At 35.3% G+C, this 22328-nt stretch overlaps 1 protein-coding gene across 3 annotated transcripts in view; it reads left to right on the top strand.

Moving 5' to 3' along the window:
• Map3k2 (mitogen-activated protein kinase kinase kinase 2) overlaps nt 1-22328 on the top strand; it is an 82471-nt gene that overhangs the window by 50442 nt on the left and 9701 nt on the right. For all 3 annotated transcript variants that reach the window (XM_005315881.5, XM_021721769.3, XM_078017267.1), the window contains 9 exons: nt 3168-3298; nt 4305-4384; nt 6900-6967; nt 7134-7226; nt 7913-8119; nt 11437-11585; nt 11956-12087; nt 16500-16629; nt 21457-21634. In XM_005315881.5, the coding sequence (XP_005315938.1) occupies nt 3168-3298; nt 4305-4384; nt 6900-6967; nt 7134-7226; nt 7913-8119; nt 11437-11585; nt 11956-12087; nt 16500-16629; nt 21457-21634 (1168 nt within the window). The remainder of the gene's footprint in view (nt 1-3167; nt 3299-4304; nt 4385-6899; nt 6968-7133; nt 7227-7912; nt 8120-11436; nt 11586-11955; nt 12088-16499; nt 16630-21456; nt 21635-22328) is intronic.

The following is a 22328-nucleotide window of genomic DNA, read 5'->3' as shown; positions in this document are numbered from 1 at the left end:
TAATATTATCAAAATTACCATACTACCAAAAGCACTATGCAGATTTAATGCAATTCTGATCAAAATCCCAATGGCATATCTCATAGAAATAGAAAATGCATTCATGAAATTCATCTGGAAAAATAAGAGACCCAGAATAGCTAAAGCAATCCTTAGCAGGAAGAGTGAAGCAGGTGGCGTCACTATACCAGACATTAAACCATACTGCAGAGCAATAGTAACAAAAACAGCATGGTATTGGCACCAAAACAGACTGGTAGACCAATGGTACAGAATTGAGGACACAAGAGACTAACCCACACAATTACAATTATCTTATATTAGACAAAGGCACCAAAAACATACATTGGAGAAAAGATAGCCTATACAACAAATGGTGCTGGGAAAACTGGAACTCCATATGCAACAAAATGAAATTAAACCCCTATCTCTCACCATGCACAAAACTCAACTCAAAGTGGACCAAGACCTAGGAATTAAACCAGAAACTCTGTGTTTAATAGAAGAAAAAGTAGTCCCTAATCTTCATTATGTGGGATTAGGCCCCAACTTCCTTAATAAGACTCCCATAGCATAAGAATTAAAACTAAGAATCAATAAGTGGGATGGACTCAAACTAAAAAGTTTCTTCTCAGCAGAAGAAACAATCAGTGAGGTGAATAGACAGCAAATCTTTACCCCTCACACATCATGTAGAGCACTAATCTCTAGGGTATATAAAGAACTCAGAAAGCTAAACACCAAATGAAACAAATAACCCAATCAATAAATGGGCCAAGGATCTGAACAGACACTTCTTAGAAGAGGATATACAATCAATCAATAAATATATGAAAAAATGCTCATCATCTCTAGCAATTAGAGAAATGCAAATTAAAACTACTCTAAGATATCATCTCACTCCAGTCAGAATGGCAGCTATTATGAAGACAAACAATAAGTGTTGACAAGGATGTGAGAAAAAGGCACACTTATACATTGCTGGTGGAACTGCAAATTGGTACAGCTAATATGGAAAGCAGTATGGAGATTCTTTGGAAAATTGGGAATGGAGCCACCATTTGACCCAGCTATCCCTCTCCTGGGTCTATACCCAAAGGACTTAAAAACAGTATACTACAGGGACACAGCCACATCAATTTTTATAGCAGCACAATGCATAATAACTAAACTGTGGGAACCAACCTAGATGCCCTTCAGTAGATAAATGGATTTTAAAAAACGTGACATATATATACACAATGGAATTTAATGCATTAAGCTGATGTTTTAAATTCCTTTTAAATTAAAATTGTACTGAATACCTCAGTCTTATTCTACCAATAAGTATTTTTGTTGTTTGACCTTAGTGCTGGCATTAAGGGGGAAAAAAAATCAGAAATTGTCTAGAATTACCAAGAGTGCATTAGCATGCCCATTACTAACAGAGGTTAAGAAAAATGGGCTATCAAGAAAGGAGATGGAGTGCTGGGTGCAGTGGCACACGCCTGTAATCCCAGTGGCTTGGGAGACTGAGGAAGGAGGATCCGGAGTTCAAAGCCTACTTCAGCAAAAGCGAGGCACTAAGCAGTTCACTGAGACCCTGTCTCTAAATACAATACAAAATAGGGCTGGGGATGTGGCTCCAATGGCCAAGTGCCCCTGAGTTCAGTCCCCAGTACCTACCCCCTAAAAAGGAGGAATTTTCATAGTCTCTTTTCTCCCTATTTCCTTTTAGTAGTAGAATATGTCAGTCTTTTATAACCAATGATATGTGGAAGAATAAAAATATTAGGGTTCAATTTGTTCCTTTGGCTATTAGTTGTTAACAGAGCCTCAGTCAACCCTGACTCAGATTGAGCCCCTAAACATTTTACAGATAAGTGTGGATTTGGTAATTATCTTGCTCTCTTTCTCACTAACAAGTGCTGGCATATACTTAAAATGACCTGTTTACACAAAGATAAAGCTTTTTTGCTAGTTTAATTTCAAAAAATTATAAGGTGAGGGAGAAATTATATTTAGAAACATAGCATTATTTCCAAAGAACCACATTAAAATAAGATGGATTTTTATCTGATAAGAATTGTGATTAATTAAAGGACTATCTTAAATGGAAGCCAGATTTCTCCATTTTTCTACACTACAAAGAAATTTAAATCCCAGGAATATGGTTTGCCACACAGACTTAATTTTACGTGCCCAGAAATATAGTCCAGGATTCCAAATATAAAATACCCTAATATGGACTAAATGATTTAAGAAGTAATCTCACTTAAGGTATCTAAAGAGGAATGGAAAGAATATCATGGAGACAAATGTGGATAGCATTCATTTGTCATGAATTATTTTATCACCAAAACATTTTTGCAAAAAGGAGAATTAGTCCCATGTTTACAAACTAGGAAACAGGTGCATGATGATCTTATAACTTTTCCAATGCCACTCGGCTGGTAAATAACTTGAACCAAGATTAAACTAAGGTCTGACTCCATGCTTTCACTACATTATGATGCTTTCCACAAGTTATGTAAAAAGTTTACAAATATGAATTATCTGCAATAAATTCAAAAGCGGTGGTTATTTATTTATCTAAAATTCCATCTGGCTGGGGTTATGTATGGCTCAGTGGTAGAGTGCTCACCTAGCATGCTTGAGGCACTAAGTTTGATCCTCAGCACTACATAAATGTAAAATAAAGATCTTGTGAAAAAAAATTCTATGTTATATCATCAAATATAATGTAGTTGTCAACAGTCAGAAGAGCACCTGATAAGTATAAATGGATATCACAGTGAGGTTAATAATTAAAGTAGAGTGGGAGTTTAGAGTGGTTGTAAGAATATCTGAAGTTTTACAAACATGAATGTTCTGATAAATGTTAATAAACACTGGGTTTCATTTGCTTAAATTATTTTGATATAGTTCAGAAATACAGCCTATTTAGTATTTTTTAGTACCGGGGATTGAACCCAGGGATACTTTGCCACTGAGCTATATCTTCAACTCTTAATTTTTTGAGATGGGAGTCTCACTAAGTTGCTAAGGCTGGCCTTAAACTTGTGATCCTCTTGCCTCAGCCTCCCAAGTTGTCAAGGTTACAGGCATATGCCCATTTAGCCTATTTAGTTATACTCCAATTTTTTTCTTTCTGATATTTATAAATCACATAATTTTCTTCCTTTCAGGTCCCACTAATAGAGATAGAAGCTCTCCTCCCCCAGGATACATTCCAGATGAATTACACCAGGTAGCCCGGAATGGGTCATTCACTAGTATCAACAGTGAAGGAGAATTTATTCCAGAGAGCATGGACCAAGTAAGCTGAAGTCAGATGTTATTTTTCATTTTATTTAAAGGGATATTGGTAAGAGTCAGTATGATTTGGCAAGTATCTGAGTGTGTGTGTGTGTGTGTGTGTGTGTGTATGTGTGTGTGTGTGTGTGTTTTCTCTTCTCCAATCCTGTATCTTTCTTTTTTTTTATTTTAAAAAAAAGTTTTATTTTTTTAAATTTTTTTATATTCTGCTGCCTTTCCTGTCCTCTACTATCCCCCTTCCCCTCCCTTCCCCTCCCCTCTTCTCTCTCGACCCCCTCTACTGTAATTCATTTCTCCCCTGTATCTTTCTTAAGTGAACAAAATCATTTAAATAAACAGGAAACTGCACATTAACTTGTATGTGCCTTTATGTATTGAAGTATACAGAAAACTGCTGAAAGGCTACCTTTCTTAATATTGCTTACCCATAAATGAATGAATGAATGCATTTGTTTTTAATCCCAGGGATAACTAGCATTCAGATTTTTTACATTAACACTTCAAAGAACAAAATTACAAATATTTAACTTTATGAAACTGAGGTTTGTGAACTTTTTATAACTTTTTAAAAATAATTCATTATTAAAATGTTTTTATAGAGTTGCTATTATTTTCTTAACATTGGATGTTCACACTACTGCAGTAGTAGTCACTGTGTAATTAGTCTCAATTAGGGTGGGGCCATCATTCAGTTTTCAGTAAGTAAAATTATATGAAACATTTTAGCTTTAATTATTTTAAAGGACTATTAGGGAACTTTGAAGTAAGCCTACCTGTGCAAGACATTTAGAAATTAATAACTCTGGAGAGTGACTGCTATTGGGTATGGTTTCTTTTGAAGGTAATGAAAGTGTTCAAAAATTGTGGTAAGGGTTACACAGCTGTCCGTATATCAAGAGCCATAGAATTATGCCCTTTAAATGGGTTAGTTTTATCTCAATAAAATATTTTTTTAAGACTTTTGGTTGTATCAGATTGAATCATGATGGAACTCTTTATTTTCCTAGATGCTGGATCCATTATCTTTAAGCAGCCCTGAAAATTCTGGCTCAGGAAGTTGTCCATCACTTGATAGTCCTTTGGATGGGTAATGTCAATTGTAGTTTTGTTTTTTAATACATATGAGTAATATACACATATACACAGCATGTAGAATTATCAATAACTCTTTGTACTACATTTACGGGAATATAGTTAATTGACATTTGTTTTTACTGATGGTGAATGAAATTCTTTATAGTGCAGATAAATCCCTTAACCTCATGGAACTCAGTGTTATTGGCTAAAATGATATCTGATGATACTGTTTTAAGTGTTTCTGCTTGCCAAAGATGTGTTTGAAGCCAAATGCAAACTTAGAATTTATGTGTGCTTATTTTTAAAAACTGTACTTATGAAACTTATCATATATTTTTCTTTTTTTAATTGATTTTTTTAAATACATGACATCAGAATGCATTACAATTCTTATTACACATATAGAGCAGTTTTTCATATCTTTGTATATAAAGTATGTTTATGCCAATTCATGCCTTTATATAAATGTACTTTTTTTTGCATTACAATTCTTATTACACATATATACCACAATTTTCCATATCTCTGTTTGTATATAAAGTATGTTGACCCCCAATTCGAGTCTTCATACATGTATTTTGAATAATGGTGTCCATCACATTCCACCATCCTTGCTAATCCCCTGCCCCCTTCTTTCCCTCCCAAAGGGGCCCCAGCAAACTTCCAGCTGCCAGCAAACTTCCAGCTGCCGGCTAATGATTGGCTCACAGCTGATAACGCCAAGGTCGCGGGTTCGATCCCCATACGGGCCACCAAATACCACAGTCTGGCTGGGCACAATTCAGGAGCCACTTATCAAAAGAAACTAACTTTATTTTTAGAACTACAAACGCCAAACAAAACCGCTCCTCAGGAAAAAACCCTCAGAGCCCAACTGCCACCACCAGCTTCCACAAGCCTCTCACCCACACAAGCCTCACCACCTCCCACAATCCTCCTGTTCTTGAGGCCGATTGGCTGGGTCGCGTGGGCGGAGCCAAAGAAGTCCCCCAATGAGCAGCTCCGTGGTCTGAAAGGGCAGGGAAACAGCCCAATGAGCAGCTCCGTGGAGGAGCCAATCAGCTAGATGTTGCTGGGGCCGCTGTGAGCTAATCATCAGCTGGCAGTCTGAAGGGCAGGGAAACAGCCCAATGAACATCACCGCAGAGGAGCCAATCAGCTAGATGTTGCTGGGGCCGCTGTGAGCCAATCATCAGCCGGCAGCTGGAAGTTTGCTGGCAGCTGGAATTTTGCTGGGGTCCCTTTGGCTGTGGCTCTCAACACCCCTCTTTCCTATCTAGAATTCATCTAATCCTCCCTTACCCCTCCTCCCTACCCCACTCTGAGTCAGCGTCCTTATATCAGAGAAAACATTTGGCATTTGTTTTTTGGGGATTGGCTAACTTCACTTAGCATTATCTTCTCCAGCCCCATCCATTTACTTGCAAATGCCATGATTTTATTCTCTTTTAATACTGAGTCAAATTCCATTGTGTTTATACACCTCATTTTTTAAATCCATTCATCCACTGAAGGGCATCTAGGTTGGCTCCACAGTTTAGCTATTGTGAATTGTGCTACTATAAACATTGATGTGGCTATGTCCCTGTAGTATGCTGTTTTTAAGTCCTTTGGGTATAGACCGAGGAGAGGGATAGTTGAGTCAAATGGTGGTTCCATTCCCAGATTTCCAAGTAATCTCCATACTGCTTTTCATATTGGCTGCAGTAATTTGCAGTCCCACCAGCAATGTATGAGCGTACCTTTTTCTCAACATCCTCACCAAATTTAATATATTTGGTTTTGGAGATTTCTTGAGTTGCTTCCCTGTTAGGATTATGTTCATCCTAGCACCAGAAATAACTTAAATTCTTTGTAATTGTGGCTTAGTATGTTGGTTGACATTTTAAAAAGTCAAATACTTTTTGTGTAATACAGGGATGTGAGCAGGATCAAGTAGCAACTGTGAATTTTTTGTTACAAATGTGTACTCTTCTGGTTGTAATTGGACATTGTTCTTGGTAGTCATACTGTATCACACAGTCAGTATTAAAATCTTCACTTATTTAATCCCTAGAATTGCTTTATGAATTTTTTTATTTTTTTTTAGGGATCAATTGTCTATCTACTTGAAACTCTTGTCTGTGTCAGTGTCTACCTGAAGATAGACATTTAAGGAAGTTAGGGAAGTAGTAATTAGAAAACTATATAGTGAATACTATTTGGAATGTACTCTCCTGAATGCTTACATATGTGTGTGTGTGTATTTGATGAGTTTGAAATTATTTTTTTTTAATATAGATGCAAAAATGATCTTGGTTATACAGAGCTTGGACTGTTAGGTGTTTCTAGATAACTATGATTCCAAAATGCATCATTCTTACCACTATATAGGTTAATTTTAAAAGCCATATGCAATATACATTTTCCTATATGTATCAAATAAATGTTTGTAAAGACCCACAAACACACAGATATAGCTTAAATATTTTTTACATTTTATTTTAATATTTTCTTTAATTTAATGTGACATTTTCTGTTTATAGAGAAAGCTATCCAAAATCACGAATGCCCAGGGCACAGAGCTACCCAGATAATCATCAGGAGTTTTCAGGTTAGACTATATGAATTCTAAATATTTAAATATTTATGTTACAGTAATGTTTTAGCGGGGGAGGAGAGAGGGAAGATTTTTGAAAAATCAAAAATTTTGTCAGTATACTTTTCATCATTAGAAACACTTGACTTTTTTGTGATGTATCTTTCTTATGTCTTCACAGACTATGATAACCCTATCTTTGAGAAGTATGGAAAAGGAGGAACATATCCAAGAAGGTATCATGTTTCATATCATCATCAAGAATATAATGATGGTAAGTTTCTGGCAGTTAGATCATAACACTTTGGAAAAATCTCAAATATAAAACTAAATAGAAAATGTTAGGAAAAAATTCATTTGTGTAATATAAAAATTGTTTTTGAATCAGTTTTCTGGTTTAAAAAAAGCCTTTTTAAGGAAATTGGGTCATAACTAAAACTATAGTTACATTTTAGTATTGTTTCTAAAATGTAATAATACTTATCTTTCTTTCTTTTAAAAGGAGTAATTTGACAAATTCCATGATTTAAAATATAGAATTATAATATACAATAAAATATGGGGGAAAAGGAATAATTTTAAAATGATTAATTAGAAAATTATTCCTTTATGATAAAATTCATACATGTATTGTCCATTTTAGGGGAAAAACTACCTATAAACTTTTTAGTTTTTGTTTTATATTTTAAAATCATTGGAAATGAGAATAAATTATTTTTTTATCCAAAAATGAAGGGCTTCTATTTTGTAGTTTATTTTGTGTATGTGCATGTATGTACATAAGTTACTATTTGAATTTGTTTAGATCCTAGTTTTTTTTTAACCCCACAATTATTGCCATTTCAGTTCTTTAGCCTAGTTACCAGAAAAATGTCTGTTTCCTACCATATAAATTTTAAATACTTTAAAACTAAAACATATTAACAGAAGGAATAAGTTAATTCTGTTTTCATTTTGTAGGTCGAAAAACTTTTCCAAGAGCTAGAAGAACCCAGGGGACCAGCTTCAGATCTCCTGTGAGTTTCAGTCCTACTGATCACTCCTTAAGTACTAGTAGTGGAAGCAGCATCTTTACCCCAGAGTATGATGATAGTCGAATAAGAAGAAGGGGAAGTGATATAGACAATCCTACTTTGACTGTAATGGACATCAGCCCACCCAGCCGTTGTAAGTAATAAAAATTGTCATAGTGAAATGTATAGCAGAACCTTGCAGAATTTTATAATATTAACAGGAATAAATACCAAATGAGTATTCATGGTAAGACAAGACTTTTCAAAAGAGATCATAATGGGAGTTTCTAAAAATGGCCGGAATGTCTGGTGTAATAATGGTATTATTGCTGATTACTCTTGTTAATTCTGTCCTTCATTTTTATTAGAAAAAAATGTTATCAGCTATTCAATTTGTCATCTGTTCCATTCCATATATCCTTGTCAAGTTCCTAAAACTGAGATTTCAAACATGATCTCTAAGATATAGTCTAATGGGATAAATGGTATATAGAGAAATAAATATAGTATTGCATTTAGTGTAGATCTAAGACCTGACTAGAAATTCACTAGTTAATGAAGTGACATGTATAAGAGGCCATGACAATTTGAAAATTGAGAGTAATTCATATTTGCTAATGTGGAAGATGGCTTACTTTAAATCATAGGAATGGATTATAGTGGTAATTAAGGCTAGACTTTAAAGTATTTGGACTTTATCAAGATTCATTCTTAAAGATATTTATTGCAGTAAAATTTGTATGCTATGAATTTCTCCCTGTTATGCTAGTGTTGTCATACTTTAGTTTTTATGTCTATAACCCCACACTATGTTGTTTTTTCTTTGCTTTAGACAGCTGTATTTAAAGTGATAAGAAATAAAAGAATATCCTTAATATCCTTTATATATATACCATCTGTTTATCTATTTCTATAAATCTTTGTTTATATAGATTTAAGATGCAGTCAAGTATCAGATTCCTTTTTCCTAGAGAATTGTGTATAGCTGGGTGGCACACACCTATAATTCCAACTATTTGGGAGGTTGAGGCAGGAGGATTTCAAATTCCAGGCCAGCCTGAGCAATATAGCAGGACCATGTCTCAAAATAAAAGAAGGGCTGGGGGTTTAACTTAGTGGTAGAATACTTGTCTAGCCTGTGTGAACCCTAAGTTCAATCCTCCCCCCTAAAAAAAGGAGGAGGAGGAGGGGGAGGGAGATTATTTGCATTTAAATTTTCTTATAAAACAAGTCTGTTAGCAATAAATTCTTTTCAGCTTTTGTTTATAGAAGTCTTTTTCATTTTGAAATATTTTTGTTTTCCTGGGTATAGTGTTCTGGGCATTATTTTTGGGCTTTTAAAAAAATTTCAGCACTTAAAAGTTATCTCTCCATTTTCTTCTTGTTTACATACTTTATAAGGAGAAATCTACTATAATCTTGTTTTTGTCATACTGTATACAGTGTGCTTCTCTATACATCAACTCTGCACCACGACCACCCCCACCCCTGTTACCTGTCCCCCTAGCAGCTGCTTTTAATATTTTTCTTTTGGTTTCCAAAAGTTTGAATATGGTGTGTCTGGATATATTGGTATGAGATTCTCAACTAATATTCTTTCACTGCAGTTTCCCTCAAAAATATTCTGATATTATCTCTTTAAATATTTCTTCTATTCCATTTTAAATTTTTCTTTATTCTACTACCTATGCAGTAGACTAATTGATAGTGTCTTATACATCTTTGTGCACTTGAATTTACAAACATTCTCTCTTAGTTTGAAAAACTTTTATTGATCTGTTTTCAGATTCATGACTCATTCCTCAGCCCTGCTGAGTCTGTTCTTTTGAAGGATTTTTTTTTTAATTTCAAGCATTTTCATTTGACTCTTTTCTTCAGTTTTTATTTCTGTTGAAATTCTCTGCCTGTTGTTAGCTTTTTTTTTTTTAATTAGAACCTTTAACACTGTAATCGTAGTTACTCTTAAATATCCTGTCTAAATCGCTTAAGTCTTGTATTAATTGATTTCTCTTTTGATTTTTTTTGTTTGCTTTTTTGCATCTTATAACTTTACACTGAATGCCAGATAATGGAGACTGAGGTAAATATAATTTATGCCTGGAAATAGACAAAACTATTCTGCTTAGGCAATTACTGTGGGGGATTGATTGGTCTAGTCAGCTGGGTTTAGATTTGGTGGTTGCTGGTATTTCTATTTACCACTGACTTCAAATTCCTCTAGAATTACCTTGTATTGGTTTTCTAGAGGGATTTTCTCCATGGTGATGCTCCAGTCTCAGCTTTTGGCCTTCCTTTTCAGAGAGAGAAGGTCTATCTGTGCTCTCACACCTCCCTCAGCAGTACATGATGCTACTTGTTAGCATATTATAGGAGAGGCAGGATAGAGGGCTGAGAGCTGTCCCATGCAGATTCCATCTTAGGCAGGCTCTAGTTCTGCAGTTCTCAGAGATGGGTTTTCTCCATGATGGTTTCTAGCCCCTCCTCAGGGATAAGCCCCCACCCTTTTTTTCTTATTCTCCTCATCTGTGGGCGATGTTTCTTGCCTCCCTTTCTTCCAACAGTTTAAGGTTTTTACGTCTTAGGGGAGAAGAGCTGAAGAGAGTAACAACAGTGCTCATTTTATTCTTCAGGTCTTAACTTACAAAAGGAGGCTTTCTCTGGTCTCTTGCTCCTATGAGTGCATGGAGATTGTCAATGGAAAAGTCTGAAACCACTTTATGTCAGGATCTCGCTAGTATTTGTTATTCTCATGTAGCCCATGCTTGTTAAAAGTGGAATTGAGTTTTTCTTACCTGCCATTGTGGATCTTTCTGCCCCTCCACAAGTGTGCCAGTGCTTGTGTTCCATCTCTCCTTGGAGGTGCTTATTTTTCCTCCAATTTCAGGCTGGAAAACATTCCAACAGGTTCAGTAAAGGTTATAATTTTGTAGATTACCCAGGATACTCTTGTTGTTAGGATGGAAACAGTGCTCCTTCCAGCTTTTGACACTGTAGGTAGAAGCTGATAAAGTAATTATAAATATTGCATTGATAAAAGTTAGAAATAGTGAATCTTATAATCAGTGGCATCTTAGATTCAGTGAAAGATGCTGTCACATTTGTAATTGGGGGAAAAATCTTATTAGAAAAATAGAAGTTGTAGATATGAATCTTATTTGGATTTAGAATTTTTTAAAATTTTTATATATTTACTTATTTATTTTTATATGGTGCTGAGGATCAAACTCAGTGCCTCATGCATGCAAGGCAAGCACTCTACCACTGAGCTACAGCCCCAGCTCAGGGTTTAGAATTCTTAAAAGAGAAAATATTTGAAAAATAGTGACCTTAATGAATTTGGATACTCAAGATTTTTGCTTACATCCTAGCATGTTCAATGAAGGGAAGCACTATCCACAATACTCATTTAGTCTTTAACCAATCTTGTGCATCTGATTATCCCATTTTTAAGATAGTGTTCTTTTTTTTTAGCACCTCGAGCACCTACCAACTGGAGATTGGGCAAACTGCTTGGCCAAGGAGCCTTTGGCAGGGTCTACCTCTGTTATGATGTTGATACAGGAAGAGAATTGGCTGTTAAGCAAGTTCAATTTGACCCTGATAGCCCTGAGACCAGCAAGGTAAAAATCACTACACAAACTACTTTGTCACATTATAAAAAACATTTTTACTTAAAAAGGTAATATACAGAAGACTCTTTAGCTTTTCCTTAATACAAATTATTTGCAAAACAATTAGATAAATTACATTTATCTACTTTGTACTGTGGATACTTCTTTTCTAGTATTTAAGTTGTCTTCCTAGTCTGATATAGTATTGCTTTAGCGTACTGTGAGGGACTTTTAAAGAAGCTACTGATTAGCCACTTTAAAGTGTTTGTTCCTTGGGAAATAAAAATTTCAGAATGTAATCACCTTGATAGGTCTTGAAGTTTGAATTTTTTTGTTTCTACAGTATTATAAAGACTTAACAGTGAATTTTGTCTTTTAGGAAGTAAATGCACTTGAGTGTGAAATTCAGTTGTTGAAAAACTTGCTGCATGAGCGAATTGTTCAGTATTATGGCTGTTTGAGGGATCCCCAGGAAAAAACACTTTCCATATTTATGGAATATATGCCAGGGGTAAGCTACTACATTTTTTTAAAAGTAGACATTCTATTTAATAAAAATTTGCATTATAACCTTAGTTAAGGACATTTTAGAAGAGTTTTAAATTAGAGCTGATTAATATTTTATTTTCTGTTTTTTTCATGTATCTTTGTATTTTTAAACTCATTAATGGTAAATGTCCTAAAAATATCCTTGTAGCCAGTTTATCCAAACCGGAACTAGAAATTTAATTGGTTCTGATTTCTAATCATACTCTTTCTTTCTCCTGAGTAATAAGTTAGCATTATAGTTGTACATAGTTGTACATTATATCTCTGAACTCTATTTTTTATCTATCATAGTCCATTTTTACATGATGTAGATTTGGTAAGACCAGGAGAGTTGTTACTTTTAACAGTCTCATCTCACAGATTTCTATAATTACACTCATGGATTCTGTTTAATTTGCTCCTTGTTTTTTTTTTTCCTGTGAACTTCAGGTTAGATCTAAACTCTTAAGTCAGATTCCATTTCATACTTTCTTAGCTCATATATCATAGATGAAGCTGTATACTTTTTGTTGCATCCCATCAGGAGACATTCGATTTGTGGTTATTTTACCATAGAGATGCTAAGAGTGATTGCTAGATTTGATGACTGACATCCTGATTCCTACATTGTAAAGTTTTGTTTTTTCCTGCAAACCAGTGGCACATATGAATGTTCAGTTTCTTTCCAAACTTCCCCTAATTTTTTTTTTTTTTTAATTCTGGAGATTAAACCCAGGGCCTTGTTCATGCTGAAGCATGTACTCTACTGCTAAGTTAGAGTTACACCCCAGCCCCACACTTGTTTTTAACACTGATTTACAGCCATCCTAAAGTCAGTAATTTCAATGGGAATTATAAAATGATATTTGTTACCTTTTGTCACAGATTGTTTTTATTTGTATCTATAGAGGACATTTTAATATATGATTTTCAGAATGGTGGTTGATATATTCATTTAAAAATATGTATAGTCTAAAATTTTAGTGGATGGCATATGCCAGAAAAAGGAGTTTGACTTATAGGTTTTTATGGAGGTAGCTGATTAAAATTGTATGTAGCAGGTATAGGTTGCAATGTGAGCTTATGGATCAGTAAAACTGTGTGTGGATCAATACCTGGTAGTAATATTCTTAATCAACCTTAGTGTAACATGAGCAACAATAGAATTTTTTTTATCATAATGAATAACTAATTGTTCCTAGTGACACTATTGCTACTCAGTGGTTATCTTTACTATTTTTGTTTTTAAAGATTTTATTTCCAGTGCAAGTGGACTTTAAAAAGTCCTCTTTGGGTTCTGGGAATGTGACTCAGTGGTAGAATGCTTACCTAGCAAGTATAATAAATCTTCCTTGGTAGCTGTACTCCTGTGATGTGTGCTTGTAGTTTCAGTTATTCAAAAGGCAGAAGGATTGCTTGAGTCTAGAAGTCTACGGCAAAAACACACACACCCTCTTTGAAAAGCAAATTGAGGGATATATTAAGAGCAATAAAAATATTGAAGACAGGGCTGGGGATGTGGCTCAAGTGGTAGCTCACTTGAGCCTGTCATATGCGGGGTGCTGGGTTTGATCCTGAGCACCACATAAAAATAAAATAAAGATGTCGTGTCCACCAAAAACTGAAAAATAAATATTAAAAAATTCTCTCTCTTTCTCTCTCTCAAAAAAAAAAAATATATATATATATATTGAAGACATATGATAATCTCATGGAAATTTTTCTTCAGTAGTAATCTGAAAGAAGGGGAAAGCTCTGTATATGTATTTTAGTATTATTTGATAGTGGAAAAAAAGGGGAGGTTTTAGTGACCACAATGGAAATAAATTATGATGACATTCTTTTGAGAATGTGTGCTAAAAGTTAAAATTATGAAAATCATTATCATGAAGTTTGAGGAAATATTTTAATAAGAGGGAGGAAAATAATATAAAATACTTTTTAAATAATGATTACAATATTTTAAATGTGTCTGTTTGAACAAAGAAGAAACTTAGAAAAATGTGATTATGGTAGATTTTTCTTATTCACATTTCTTTTACTGTCTGTGCAATAAATATTTATGTTAAATAGAAAATAATTATGAATAAGTATGAATAGAAACTCATCATTGAAGGTAAGATTAATTAAAATGGTTAAAACTGATTTATATCAAGTATAGATATATAATCTTTATACATTTATTATATAATTATCTTTTTGAGAATGTAAACTTCCTTTCATTGAATTGTGAGAATATAATGAAAATAATGAAACCCATTTTAAGTACTTATTGTTTAAATATTAAGTTGAATTGGTATATGATGAAGTGATAGTTATGCATGTAGAAAGATTTCTTAAATTGAATATTATAATATTTCAAAACTTTTTATTTTTCAAATTGAATATAATTTCCCTTTATTTTCTTTTTCCTTCACAATCTTTTCTTATTTTATATACATATCAGAGCATTATAGTTGTACATAGTAGTTGGGTTCATTTTGATAATCATCGTATAACCTTAAGACTAAAACCAGGACTATTCAGGAAGGGAGAGCTGAGTGATCTTGTTTCTCATTAGCTACACTTGGTTTTGTAAGGGCACCTATCTCCATCAAAGCATAGGTTGTCATTCCTTGAATTTGAAAAGCATGTTACTAAATTAATGATAGCTTATTGATAGTCTAAGTGAATTAAACATGTAACATATAATATAGCAAGACTATGGTAATAACTGAATTTATATATATTTCCTATACTTTCTTGAATTCCCAAATGTGTGAAATGCTATATTTCTCTCATTAAATTTAATATGATGGGCTCCTTTGTGACCTAGAATCACAACGTCAAAATTGTCATTTCATTCTTCAGTTTTCCCAAATTTAGCTTTCCATTCCTTGGTTTGTATAGAACTGTATTCATACTTGGGACCATAACTTTCTTACATAAAAATTTTTTAGATACCTAAACTAGCTTTTGGCTTCGCTTCTCTCTCTTTCCACACTCCTTCTTCTCCTCAACCCTCCCCCTCCCCCTCTCCCTTTTCCTCTTCTACACACACACACAAACACACACACACACTCTCTCTCTCTCTTTCTCTCTCTCTCTCTCTCTCTCTCACACACACACACACACACACACAGGTTTTTAGCTGGTACAGTTCTTCTCAATCTGTTCCAGTTGTACATGCTGCAGAAGTTAATTTTTTATAGTACACAGGTGTAAACAGACAACATTAATGGAGCTGTTAGCAGCCATAGACCACTGGTCCAGCTGCCCAGAGGATCATATCTCCCATAACCCTATAAGTATTTTTCTACCTGTTGTCTAGAGTGTTTAGTTGTAGTTGAGATATACACAGAATACTGTGTGTCACTACAAGTGGAGACCTAGTAAATCGACTGTGAACAAATGGGCCACAGTGGATTGCAGGTATGAATGGCAAACATTTCACATGTGTGTTTGGAGTTTGAGTCTGCAGAATTTCATACTGTCATCTCTGCAGGAATCACTCATGAAGAATGGAAACACCACATGACTAAATCTGTAAAATCCAAGGATCTATTTTGTATGACAGAGTATATAGTTTTCTAAAATTGAAGGAAAGACAGAAACATCAGGACATATTTTCTTATTTTAAAAAAATTTTCCCCTGTAAAGCATTTATTTTTATTTATTAAAAGTCTTGATAAGTAACCATAATGTACACATTGGAATCACTAGGAAAACTTTTTCAAAATTCAAATGCCTGTGTCTCACCTCAGGCTGATTCAGCATACTCGGAGAAAGACACCATCCTGGGCCTATAAAAACACATAAAAAGTTTGATATTCCCCTTTTTTATACTCTGTTACGTTTTGAACTAGAGTGTTGAGTATATATAGTAAGAACTAGAAGTTTAATTGGTTTTGATTTCTAATCATACTCTTTCTTTCTCCTGAGTAATAAGTTAGCAAATGTAATAAAACACTTTATAAAAAACAGAATAAGAATAAAAAATGAATAAATAATATTCAAGTAGAACATAGATGAGCAAATAAGAAAAACAAAAGTATACTCAAGGCAAAAAAAAAAAAAGTGCAAGATGGATGTACTGGAGAACCTTTAAAAACCAAGTTGCAAAGAATAGGAGGTTGTTAAAACCAACATAGTCACAGAAATGAGGGCATCAGTTAAAACATAGTTTTAATAGCTTCTCTCAGCTATGGCATATACTCTTCCACAGTTAAAGTTGGGGAATGTAGGTGACTTTTATGTTAAATTGTGTTGCATATTATGTCTTTACTGACAATTCCTGCCCTCTCCAACTATAGCTTCCCAGTCATGAACTCTAGGACTCTCTTAAAAACAAAGATTTAATAGCAATTTTCATTTCAAACCGTACCATAGTTTTGTTGTTGTTTTCTTTTATCCTAGGGCTCAATTAAGGACCAATTAAAAGCATATGGAGCTCTTACTGAGAATGTGACTAGGAAATACACCCGTCAGATTCTAGAGGGTGTCCATTATTTGCACAGTAATATGATTGTCCATAGAGATATCAAAGGTAAGCAATGTGTTTTTTACCTTAAGTGCATAATTCTTGTTGAATCTGAATGAAATAATTGATATGTTCAAGATATTTAACATTTAAATTAATATATCTGCCTCTAAAATACCACAGGGAAACAGTTCTCCTGCTTTTCTCACAGACTGTCAATATCCTTAAAACAATCCTGATATTCAGGTCTCTACAAATGAGTAGCTCCACAGTGGGGATTCATAGAATCAATAAAGATCAAAATCACATAAGTGGCACCATGTCTGTAAAGATATACATGCAATACTTATGCACTATATGTAAGTATATTGCATAGGCATTATAAAGCAATGGTTAAACTGGGCATGATGGCACACACCTGTAGTCCCAGTGATTTTGGAGACTAAGGCAGGAGGATCTCAAGTTTGAGGCCAGCCTCAGCAACTTAGCAAGGCCATAAAACATTTTAGCAAACCCTGTCTCAAAATAAAAAATAGAAAGGGCTGGGGGTATAGCTCAGTGGTAAGTGCCCCTGGTTCAATTTCCAATACCAAAAGAACAAAACAAAACAAAATAATGTAGTGGCTAAGAGTTGGGGCTTTACTACTAAACAGCCTGACTTAAATTCAGACTTTATTTAGCACTGATTCTGTAATCTTGGACAAGTTTTACCTAATTTCTCTTATACTTTAGCTCCTCTTCCATGAAGATTCTTATAAGGATTAAATGAGTTTAATGCATGTGATTACTTAGAGCAGTGCCTGGTACCTAGAAGACATTCAAAAGTTAGCTACAATGATGACATACTTGATGTTGAGATCATATTTGAAGTCAGAGGAATGAATGTCATTGCCTAGGGGTAGGATGGAGAACAGGACTGAGTTTTGAAGAACTCCAACTCAGTTACACTTGCTTTTTAAACTTAAAAGCTCAACTGTTCTCAGGGATCAGGCATGTAAGTAAAGCATATAAATCAAAAAAGTATTAGGAATGTGTGAAATTTGAAAGTACTGAAAATGAAAACTATGGCAAAGCATACCTGGAGGGTCTGATTCTATACAAGCTGGGTTATGACTCCAAATTTAGAAATCATTTTTATCAGTCAAAAAATAAATTGATAAGTATAAATGTCTGTATATAAATACATTATTCATTGGTCTTTCTAAGGAGTCTGTGAGGTCCTGGGCTTTTGCTTCCTCCCTATACTGTAGCATATCCTGGCTGTAGCCATATTCAGGCAAAGGAGAACATTCATTCCTAAACCAGTTTTGGGTGATAGAATAGATCTGTACCATGCCTGAACCAGATCACATGTACTGGAGTAGGGCTTACTAGTGAATGTGAGAGGTACAAGGAATATGGCTGACGATCTACCCTTTTAGGCAGACCTTAGTTGTTAAGTATAAAACCTAATCACTTAAAAGTACCTCATAGAGAAATTATTCAATTAGGAATAATGGGTATTCAAAGTAGCTTCTCCTTGGCCTTTATAATAAGGCAAGGCATAGAAACTTAGTGTTCCACTCACTACAGGAATCCTCTTTCACCTTTCCAGAAAAACTGATAAACCACCCTGGTCAGATGAGGAGGGTAGAAGTAAGAGGATTTTAAAACATTATAGGGCAAATAATATTGATGAGGGAGAAAAGTAAGATGTTAAAGTGAATATGTAACAGAATCTCAGGTTTATAAAATGTAAGTCTGACACAGAAGGAAAATGTCCATGTGATTAAATCTTATATAATGGCAAGATAGGGATAGTTGTTCTCTACTATATACTTTTTACTTTGCTGTATTTCCCAGTTTTTAAGAACAACTTTTTAAGTGGTAAGAGAAAAGAAAAGAAAATTGGTTGTATGCTAAAACCCATGAGTTCATAATGAAACTTGTGATAAAACTTAGTTGATCAGTTGATCAGCTGGGCGTGGTGATACATACCTGTAGTCCCAGCTACTCTGGAGGATCACAAGTTTGAGGCAGCTTTGGACAACTTAGTGAGATTCTGTCTCAAGGACTAGATTCTGAGTGTGTTAGTACATGCCTGTAATCCCAGCTATATGGAAGTCTGAGGCAAGAGGATTCCAAGTTTGAGGCCAGCATAGGAAATTTATCAATATTCTCTCTCAAAATTTATAAAAGGTCTGGGGTTCAATCTTAGTGGTACAGTGTCTGCTAAGCATGTATAAGGTCCTGGGTTTAGTCTCCAGTACTGCAGAACAAACAGGACAGGGATGAGTGGGAAATAGAGAGCAAAAATCAAATGAGCCTAGAGTGCAAATCTTGGGTTTGATACTATTCTCTCCTAAAGAAACCAGGGCTTATTAGAGAAGTTACTGATTCTGGGTCTTGGGCAGGAAATATCCAAGATGAGCCTAGGCATCTTCTCAAAAACACAATTTTAGAGGTAGGGCAAAGAGATAGAGGAGCCCGTGGAAAGGGCTCCCAGTGACCAAAACTGACAAAACTTGAGCAAAAATAAAGTAGTACTAGATTATAGCCCAAAGTGTAAAATATATATCCATGTGTTCAGAGAAATATAAATGAATTATTTAATAATAAATGGGTGTTTTAGTCAGATTTTTTGCTGCTGTGACTAAAGGACTGACTTGTAGAGGAGAAAAAGTTTATTTGAGAGCACTCTTGTAGAGGAGAAAAGGTTTATTTGAGAGCTGACGGTTTCAGAGATCTTAGTTGGACAAGGCTGGCTCCATTTCTTGAGGCTTGAGGTGAGGTTGAACATCATGGCAGGAGAGTATGGTGGAGAAAAGCAGCTCACATCGTGGTGATTAGGAAGCAGAGAGAGATCTCCAGTTGCCAGATACAAATATATACTCCTAAGCCATGTCCCAGTTCCCACCTCCTCCAGCCATACCTACCACTTTAGTTACCATTCAGTTAATCCGTATCAGGGGATCAATTCACTGACTAGGTTAAAACTCTTACAACCCAATCATTTCTCTTCTGAACCTTCTTGCATTGTCTCACACATGAACTTTTGGGGCACACCTCACATCCAAACCGTAACAATGGGGAACATGGGACAGTTCTCCCTGCAGAATAATTCCAATTTAGGAATTATTTTATCAAATTCCTGGAGTGCAATTCTCTTCTCCTTGTGAACTGCACGAAATGAATTTTTTTAAGATGACTATAATGTGGAGCTGGGTATGGTGGCAGCACGTCTGTAATCCTAGTGGCTCAGGAGGCTGAGGCAGGAGGATCACAGGTTCAAAGCTGGCCTCAGCAACTTAGCGATGCTCTAAGCAACTTAGTGAAATCTTGTCTCAAAATTTAAAAAAGGACTGGAGATGTGACTCAGTGGTTAAGCACCATTGCCAAAACAAAAAACAGAATATGTACATACAATATAGAATAGAAGAAGTGACCTTACACTGAAGAAGGCAACAAATACTGCCTCCAGCCAGGCAGTGTCAAAGGTAACATCAACAGTGATGTTGACAATATGCGCCTGTAATAGCTTGCTAGGGCTTCAGTTAGTACTTTACCTCTGGTCTTCTTCCACAGAACTCATAAACCCCAGTCTAATCATGAGAAGAACATGAGACAAATTGAGGGACATTCTGAGGCTGGGGATGTGGCTCAAGGGGTAGCGCGCTCGCCCGGCATGCGTGCGGCCCAGGTTCGATCCTCAGCACCACATACCAACAAAGATGTTGTGTCCGCCGAGAACTAAAAAATAAATATTAAAAATTCTCTCTCGGGGCTGGGGATGTGGCTCAAGCGGTAGCGCGCTTGCCTGGCATGCGTGCGGCCCAGGTTCGATCCTCAGCACCACATACCAACAAAGATGTTCTGTCCGCCGAGAACTAAAAAATAAATATTAAAAAAAAAAAAAAAAAAAAAATTCTCTCTCTCTCTCTCTCCTCTCTCACTCTCTCTTTAAAAAAAAAATTGAGGGACATTCTACAAAAATCTCTATCAGTGCTTCTTAGAAATGTCAAGATGATGGGCTGGGGATGTGGCTCGAGCGGTAGCGCGCTCGCCTGGCATGCGTGTGGCCCGGGTTCGATCCTCAGCACCACATACGAACAAAGATGTTGTGTCCGCCGAAAACTAAAAAATAAATATTAAAAAATTCTCTCTTTCTCTCTCTTTAAGAAAAAAGAAATGTCAAGATGATCATAGAAATGGAAAAGTAAAATTAAGGCAAAAACCCAATATTAAGAAAAACTTTAGGGCTAGGGTTGTGGATCAGTAGTAGAGTGCTCGCCTCGTAATGCAAGACCCTGGGTTCGATTCTCAGCACCACATAGAAATATATAAGTGAAATAAAGGTATTGTGTCCAACTACAACTAAAAAATTTTAAAAAAACAACTTTAAAATACAGGTAACTAATATTTAAATAATGGATGAAAGTGCTAGAAGTTTGTGACTATAAAGTACCCTCAGTAAGTTCCTGAGGAGAAACTGACTTCTTGGGAAAATAATTTTCAACCATGCTCTTCCTTTATGACAGAGAAACAGGGGCCAAGAGCCTCCTAGTGCTTTCCTGGTACTTCACTGAGCTTCACTCTTTAGCCTTTCCCTACTCCTTCTCTTCTTGTTCACCCTCCACCCCCGCCACTCTGCCACAGTTTTTTTGAGTGGGAGAACCTTCTTAGGTTCTGAAGCATAACACAGTTGATTAAAAATTCAGTGTTCACCCAGCAAATCCTTAATTAGCTCCAACTGTGTAACTGGTAGTATGCCAGTTCATCATCACCTCAGAAGATGAAAAGCAACAATTTGGATAGATTGAAAAAATCTACTAAGTACTTCTCTGCCATTGTTCTTTTTACTATATTCAAGAATGCTAGTACAATTAACGAAGTGAGGTTCTCTCTTATTTTTAGGCGCAAATATACTGCGAGATTCAACAGGCAATGTCAAACTAGGTGATTTTGGGGCCAGCAAACGGCTTCAGACCATCTGTCTCTCTGGAACAGGAATGAAGTCTGTCACAGGTACACCATACTGGATGAGCCCTGAAGTCATCAGTGGAGAAGGCTATGGCAGAAAAGCAGATATCTGGTAGGTTTTAATGTGAGATTTGCCTGAAAACTTACCTTATGTGTATTTTCAGTCAGAATTGAAAATACTAAGCCAGATTTAAATTATTTATCTTTTGAACTAGGCTGTATGAATTGTAAGGATTAACATCATTTTAACTGTGTCTTGTTGAGACTATACTTAACTAAATATTTATAGAGTCCTGGAACCTGTATTCCCTTCTTTTTTAAAAAATATTTATTTTTTAGTTGTAGTTGGTCACCACATTTTTATTTTTATTTATTTATTTATTTTTGAGAGAGAGAGAATTTTAATATTTATTTCTTAGTTTTCGGCGGACACAACATCTTTGTTTGTATGTGGTGCTGAGGATCGAACCCGGGCCGCACTCATGCCAGGCAAGCGCACTACCGCTTGAGCCACATCCCCAGCCCTGCATTTTTATTTTATTGATTTATTTTTATGTGGTTCTGAGGATCGAATCCAGGACCTCACACATGCTAGGCTGAGCCACAACTCCAGCCCCCTATATTCCCTTCTGAGGAAGGATTTGTCTTAAGCAAAGTTTAGCATTAGATAGATATCATTACCCAGAAGAAGTTTAAAAGTAATTAATTATTATCAGTGTTCTTAATATTCACTTGATCTTTAATTGCTTAATAATTTATAAAACACAAAATGGCCATTTCCTACTTCCCACACAGAAAAAACTTTC

Source organism: Ictidomys tridecemlineatus, chromosome 7 (assembly GCF_052094955.1).
Source record: "Ictidomys tridecemlineatus isolate mIctTri1 chromosome 7, mIctTri1.hap1, whole genome shotgun sequence".
NCBI classification, from domain to species: domain Eukaryota; kingdom Metazoa; phylum Chordata; class Mammalia; order Rodentia; family Sciuridae; genus Ictidomys; species Ictidomys tridecemlineatus.
This window is presented reverse-complemented; position numbering and strand designations above follow the sequence as displayed.